Source organism: Pseudorasbora parva, chromosome 24 (assembly GCF_024679245.1).
Source record: "Pseudorasbora parva isolate DD20220531a chromosome 24, ASM2467924v1, whole genome shotgun sequence".
NCBI lineage: Eukaryota > Metazoa > Chordata > Actinopteri > Cypriniformes > Gobionidae > Pseudorasbora > Pseudorasbora parva.
In genome coordinates this window covers 563,732-571,231 of record NC_090195.1, presented here as the reverse complement: position 1 = coordinate 571,231, position 7,500 = coordinate 563,732, and the positions used below count along the sequence as shown (strand labels likewise).

Here is a 7,500-nt window from a genome sequence, read left to right as displayed (position 1 = left end):
CCAAGTTAGATACGTAAAATAAAAAATAAAAAAGAGAATTTTCTGCCCTTCAAACATTCTCTCGCGCACCCGTTTGGGAACCGCTGCCTTAGTAGGTTGCTTAAGGTAACCCACTGCAGAGTCCTGCACGGGAGACCCGCCCCCGCCCGTACCCGCAAGGTTTAGCACCAGATCCGACCCGTGACCCGTGAAAATTTCAAAATTAAATCCGTACCCGCCCAGACCCGTTAATATTTGGCCCGTTACCCGACCCGTGCCCGCGATAAATCACACACGCTAAAACATTCAAATTAAAATGCTTTATTTTTTTATCCTGCACCTCTCTCAACATCACCAGCGTCATGAATGGGCTAATGAGACAGGCAAAAGTGCCTTTAAAGACTCATTGTCAACTCATATAGCTACTCCACTCACCAACTTTACTTTTACTTCATCCATTGCTACTCCTGCAACGCTCGCTCCATCTGCATCAACTAAAGTTTCAATGGTGGTGGTGACGTGATGGTCAAATGGCATATCGTTGTTGCGTGTGTGTGTAATGGTAATTTGGACATAGAAATTGTAATAGCCTACAATATGTTGGATGGGGGAAGAAGGAGGGGGGAACCGGCGAACATTTAAAAGACTCTAACCAAACAAAACGAAAGTAACGTGAGTAGCCCCTCATGGACATCTGCCAAGCGCACACACATAATAAAACATAAACACAACTCAACGTCAAATCCAGGTGTGGTGATCTCTCGTGCTTATGCTTCCGAGCTCCCTCAGAGGACTCGAGACCGGTGTGGCTCGCAGGTGACGCTCATTCACAATCACGCCCTGGTCTCGCGCTCTCTCGTTCACTTTGCCACAGAAATATTGCACATATTTTTCATCCGCCCATCCGCGCTTCTATCCGCCCGCATCCCCGCCCGTGAATTTTATAAATGTCATAATCCACCCGTTTTAGCCACTTTTATGCGGGTACCCGCGGACCCGTTGCAGGACTCTGACCCACTGTAAGCCCGAATAAATTAGAACTCAAAAAAATTGAGGCAATCGATTGCCTCAAATTTTTAAAGTTGATTAACTTAAGTCCCCATTTTCCAGAACTTAAAATGTTGGATGACCTGCTACTTCTACCTTTAGATAACAGTTAAATTAAAGTGCTCATTTAGCTCAACTCAAATATTTGCAGTTAATATGACTTACCATTTTCTAACTCAATTATTTTCAGTTATTATATTAAACTTAAAGTTTTAGTTTTCACAGAACTTTAAAAATGAACTATATATCCACACCATTTAATGTTAACACAACTCGCTGTGTGTTGGTTTGTGTTGTCATTGTTTCCTCATGCTGGGTACTGCCGATCAAACTTCCCCATGGGTCCCAGCATGCATCGCAGCAAATGTGTCGCTCAAACACACAGCAGCCGGAGACACACTAATGTTAAACTATTACACAGTCAAGGGTCAAGAGCCGACTAAAGCAAACGCTGATCTCCATCATGGTGACTTCCAACGAAAATATTGTTTTCATTAAAATAGAAATAAAGTCAATCCGGTTAGTTATAGTTAGTTCACATATTATTGTTAGGTTTAGTAACTTTTGTGTGTGACCAAGACCATGTTACATCAACGTGAAATAACTTTTTCTAAAACTTTGAGTATACACTACTTAATCTATTTAATTAATTTGAGCGTCCGTGTTTACAGTGTAAGTGTGACGTTAGCGGGTGATGGTCGTGCCGGCGGAGCTGAATCGGGTTATATCGATGGCTCAAGAGTCGATTATATACTCATGCCGGGGCTGTTGCACTGCGGGATGCGGAAAAAATGTTCTTTATAAAAGAAGCAGTTCAGTTGAACTTTCATTTATCATACAATATTGCACCTAAATTTGACAATATTCTGAAATGAGTGCAGTATTTCTCTGACGTGTTTCCGCGTAAAAGGTCTGTTTTATTCGCTGCCGTAGTTCGACTAAACTCCTCCGCAATCATTCCCGTTGAATAGGCCTACGCCTCTCCTGTCTGATGGTTTGACAGCTGATGCACCTTCTGATAATATCATTACAAAGCTAACAACCATTAGTGTTTGTAATGACATTTATGACAATTTTAATCCTTGCATAAAAAAACAAACAAACAAACAAAACAACACAAAAAACAATTCAACATCCTAACTGAGCACTGGGTGTATATTACATCTTCATTATTATTTCCGTATAGACGGACATGTGAAGAAGCGTTTCGCACACTGGTGGCCACTAGTGGAATGAACTGGTAATGGTGATAAGGTAAGAGTGGTCCAGACCAACCTCACGGAAGTATGACTTACAGAAGGTATTCTTAACTGAGATCGTTTCGGGAAACACGTTAACGTTAAGGGATAACTTAAGAATGACGCAGAGTTAAGAAGGTTTCGGGAAATGCAGTCCTGGTCCGCTTAGCGGCATTTCTAACAGCGAACCTTAAGTTACCGAACCAAAGGCTCAGGGAGACGCTCACAACCTGATTGGTCGGCTTATCTGACGTAGGAGCTGCTTACCGAACATTCAGAACAACGCTGTGCCGGATTAAACGCCATCATTTAATGCGTGAACATATGGCATTATTTACCCGCTGAGAACTCATGAAGAGCTCATAAAGTGTTCAAAACATTCAAAACAGCTCCAGGATTTCCTCCGCTGTGCAGAAAAGAGACGACCGTTCTGTCGTCTGTAGCGACTAATGGCCGACAGGTGCTCTGATGAGAAGAGCCAGGGCTGCAGAAAAATAATCTTGTTTTCTGTTTGAATTAAGATTATTTTTCTCACCCCATTGGCAGATTATTTATCTTATTTTAAGCAAAAACTCTCTTCATTTTGAGTTATTTTCCCCAAAACAAGACAATAATTTGTACTTGTCTAGTAAATGTTTCTTAATGTAAGAATTTGTTGAAATTTTGACTAGAAACAAGACAAAAATACTGAGTAAGAAGAGCATTTTTTGCAGTTTGTTAGACCAATTTTGTGAGATTAACCCCTTCTCGTCCCGTGTCCAGAGCCTCCGATCCCCATCGCTCCGCCTCAGCTGACCGCCGTCGGCGCCACCTATCTGTGGATCCAGCTCAACGCCAACTCCATCAACGGAGACGGGCCGATCGTGGAGAAGGAGGTGGAGTACCGCACGCTCTCCGGCAGCCTGATCGACAACCAGCCCGTCGACAAACCCAACCACAAGATCGGCCATCTGGACCCGGACACGGAGTACGAGATCAGCGTCCTGCTGACCCGGCCCAACGAGGGCGGCACCGGAGCGCCAGGACCCCCGCTCAGAGCCAGGACCAAGTGTGCAGGTGAGCACGCACACACACACACACACGCGCGCGCACACACACACACGCGCGACACATACACACGACACACTAGCAGAAAGAACAGGAAATTGCATGGCCTGCTCTATAGGCCAATGAGATTAGACAGAGAGACGGAATTACCATAGAAATGAAGCTTCAGCTAAAACGGAGGAGAAAAAACACTGGGAAGAAATCGGCGAATGCATTTCGACCATTAATGAAACGCTGAGCTTTATTCACACACACTTCACATTCCCGGCACAGACCTGACAGCGCACACAAACCCATGATGGAAAATCAGAAGACACAAGGGCTCATGAAACACACACACACACACACACACACGAGACTCTCACAAACACACACACACACACACACACACACACGAGACTCTCACAAACACACACACACACACACACACACGCGCGCGAGACTCACACACATGAGACTCACACACACACACATGCACGAGACTCTCTCTCTCTCTCTCTCACACACACACACACACACACACACACACACACACACACACACACACACACACACACACACACACACACACACACACACGAGACACACACACACACACACATGCACGAGACTCTCTCTCTCTCTCTCACACACACACACACACACACGCGAGACTCACACACATGAGACTCACACACACACACACACACACACACACACACGAGACTCACACACACACACACACATGCACGAGACTCTCTCTCTCTCTCTCTCACACACACACACACACACGCGAGACTCACACACATGAGACTCACACACACACACATGCACGAGACTCTCTCTCTCTCTCTCACACACACACACACACACACACACACACACACACACACACACACGCGAGACTCACACACACACACACATGCACGAGACTCTCTCTCTCTCTCACACACACACACACACACACACACACACGAGACTCACACACACACACACATGCACGAGACTCTCTCTCTCTCTCACACACACACACACGCGAGACTCACACACATGAGACTCACACACACACACACATGCACGAGACTCTCTCTCTCTCTCTCTCACACACACACACACACACACACACACACACACGCGAGACGCACACACACACACACACATGCATGAGACTCTCTCTCTCTCACACACACACACACACACAGAGGCGACACACTAGGCATGCGTCTGTATCTAGAGGAGATAATAACCCCACACTGTAAAAACAATTGTTGGTTTAACTTAAAAAAGTAAGTAACCTGGTTGCCTTAATTTTGAGTTTATTGAAATTAAAAATTTGAGTTGATACAATGAAGGAAATTTGTTTAATAAATAGAAACTCTAAATATTATTGTATCTGAACCACATAAACAATCTGATAAATCATGAGAATAGCACAATTTGGCTGCGTCATCACAAATAAAACACACACACTTACCCAACACGCTTACACAATCTGATAATAATATTTTAATAAAGGTTATCGAATCTCAAAAAATGTTCATTGTATTAACTCAACATTTAAATTTCAATGAACTCAACAGTTTGAAGGCAACCAGGAAACCTATTTCCTAAAAAAATAGCAGTGTAGAATAATTGAACGTAATAATTTTGGACAAATTGAAGACCGGATTCAACTAAATGGCGTTGAAATAACTTTACATAAAAAACTTAAAAAGCGTACGTTTACTGAAATAAACAATGATGATTAAAGTCAGCATAACCCCGACACGGGGAACCCGTGAGCATAAACGCGTTCAGTAAATCATACGCGTCTCTGTCCTCGAGTGTGTCATTCGTAAATGAAAAACAATGGCACAGCTAAATATGTGCGTCTGTTTGGTTTAGTTTAAATTATGCAGATTTATTCAAATCATGTTAACTCGGGTTCGAGTTCGGGTTATGTATGAGTTAAGGTAAGTTTAAGACTTTTTTAAGAGCAATTAGAGAAACTGCAAGGAAGACGTCGATATGTTCTCTAAATGAGCATTAGTGACACTTCTGAGTTTAAAAACACACATTTCACCAGATCCATACGTTTACAATTAATTTGACCAAAAACAGTTTAACTCTTTCCCCGCCAGCGTTTAAAAAAGAGTTTTTTTGACAGTTTTCACCAAAATGTAATAACCCATAGAATATTTAGTTTAATGAATATCTGAGCATGCAATATATCAAAATAACGAGCTGAGCCTCTTCTTCTAAACAATATAAACCCGTTTTATTCTCGCTTCATGCATTTCTATTTTATCAACACTTGAATATGGGTAGGTTTCATAAAAAAAGCTGATAAAATCAGGTGTGTGTGAAAGACTGACTCCAGATCAGATTCAGAGATGATCAAACTCAGATGAGGAGATCGAGTCCATCTACACTCCTGATGCTCACTCAGTCCTGGAGCTCGTCCTCGCTCCACATCTCATTCTGGAACATTAGGCCGTTTCGATTCATACGCTGCTTAATGACGAGGATCACGTTATTTTTAATATGCGTATGATGACATGCGATCGCTCGTTTCACTGCGTCTTCCTCACGTGTGTTTTGATCAGGAGATTCAGGACTCCTTCAGAAGATGCGCAATAGCGCCCCCTAGCGCCCGACAGTGAAAAATCCGATATTGGCCTGGAAGCGTTTTCTCACAAATAATGGAAATATCCGTGTTTGGCGGGGAAAGAGTTAAAGTGTGAAATCTTGTGAAAGTGATTTTATGATTAAAACCAGAACAAATATCTGCAGTGTGTTCAAGTGCGAGTCATGTTCATACCCAGTGATCAGGGCTGGACTGGGGCAAAAATTCGGCTCTGGCATACCCAGCCCATCCGGCCCGTGAGTTCCCCGTAAGTGTCTTTGCTGGGGTCGGGGCCTTAAATTGGAGTATATAAATAAAACTAGGACAGGGACAAATGATAATAGATATTATCTAATTTGCTGAAAATGCAGATAAACTTAATATTGCTTTTTTGTCAGACAGAAATGTCCTTGGCAGTAAAGCACTGATGATTTAGAGCTAGGATGCAGTAAAGTAAATTTACTTCTTTTAAATGCTGTCCTCATTTACTCACTCTCGTGTCGTTCCAAACCTGTATGACTTCTGGGAAACACAAAAGAAGATGTTTTGAAGAATGTTGGCGACCCAGCCATGTTGGTTAGGCTACCCTTTGAATATTGTATGAACAACAAAAAAAAGACTCAAATTATTTTATTTTATGCTACACAGAAATAAATTCATTTAGGTTTGGAATGACATTAGGGTGAGTAAATGATCACATTTTTGGGTTGAACAATCATATTTTTCCAGAGTTAACACATCATTTAAGTAAGACACTGATATCTATCTCTTATGAGGCTATTCAATTTCATTAAATCTATTAAAAAGTTAATAAAACTTTTAAAGAGGAAAAAAAGCTTTGTCCTTAATTCATGGGATCCAGACTTTAAAGCTGTGTTATAGACTGTAGTTTAACTGTAGGCCAGTTTCATTTAAATGTAAGATCATGGCAGTCACAAACCTTGCTCCTCATTATATGGCTATATGGTTTCTAAAACTATATAAAACATATATAATAAACTATTATATTTGTAAGTTAAAAAAAATGTAAACACCTGTAGAAAACAGCCTCTATAAAAGGGACTTATGTTCTGCAATATTAATTTAAGTAATATAGACACATTTTTAATAACTGTTTCTTCCAATATTTCTCCGCTGTTAGCTGCAGTGTAAATTGTGGTTCTGCTAAAGTGAAACGTTTGTGTGTGTTGCCGTTTTCCACTTTACCTCGTCATGAACACATGCTCACGGCTGTTTTCAGCTGATTCAACACAGAACTGTAATGTTCCCATATCACATGATTGTATAAAACTAAAGTCGGAGTCAAAGTGCCGTATAGAGCAGCATTTAAACGCAGCGTACGCTCGTCAGCGGCTGCGCTGTGCGGATATTCACCTTTGCAGATCCATGCTCTCAAATACTAATAAATAAATAAATAAATAGAAAAAAAGCGCCTAATATGGAGGGGAGGTCTCTCGCTTCGGCTTGTCAATTCAGAAGACAAACCAATGGGCCGCTGTCGCTGCATTTTGTCAGTGGTAGCCTACAAATTATTATTATTATTATTATTATTATTTATTTATTTTTTTTAAACACTAGCGGCCCCAAAGTGCGTCGGCTCACCAA

At 41.7% G+C, this 7,500-nt stretch overlaps 2 protein-coding genes across 11 annotated transcripts in view; both read left to right on the top strand.

Annotated features, from left to right (window-relative positions):
* Positions 1-7,500, top strand: part of ptprma (protein tyrosine phosphatase receptor type Ma) — a 357,435-nt gene that overhangs the window by 85,222 nt on the left and 264,713 nt on the right. For all 10 annotated transcript variants that reach the window (XR_010901392.1, XM_067434739.1, XM_067434742.1 and 7 more), the window contains exon 7: positions 3,027-3,320. Coding sequence is in view for 9 of the 10 variants with exons in the window: in XM_067434739.1 (XP_067290840.1) it covers positions 3,027-3,320 (294 nt within the window). In the remaining variant the exon portion in view is untranslated. The remainder of the gene's footprint in view (positions 1-3,026; positions 3,321-7,500) is intronic.
* Positions 1-7,500, top strand: part of lrrc30a (leucine rich repeat containing 30a) — a 327,751-nt gene that overhangs the window by 104,073 nt on the left and 216,178 nt on the right. The window lies entirely within an intron of this gene.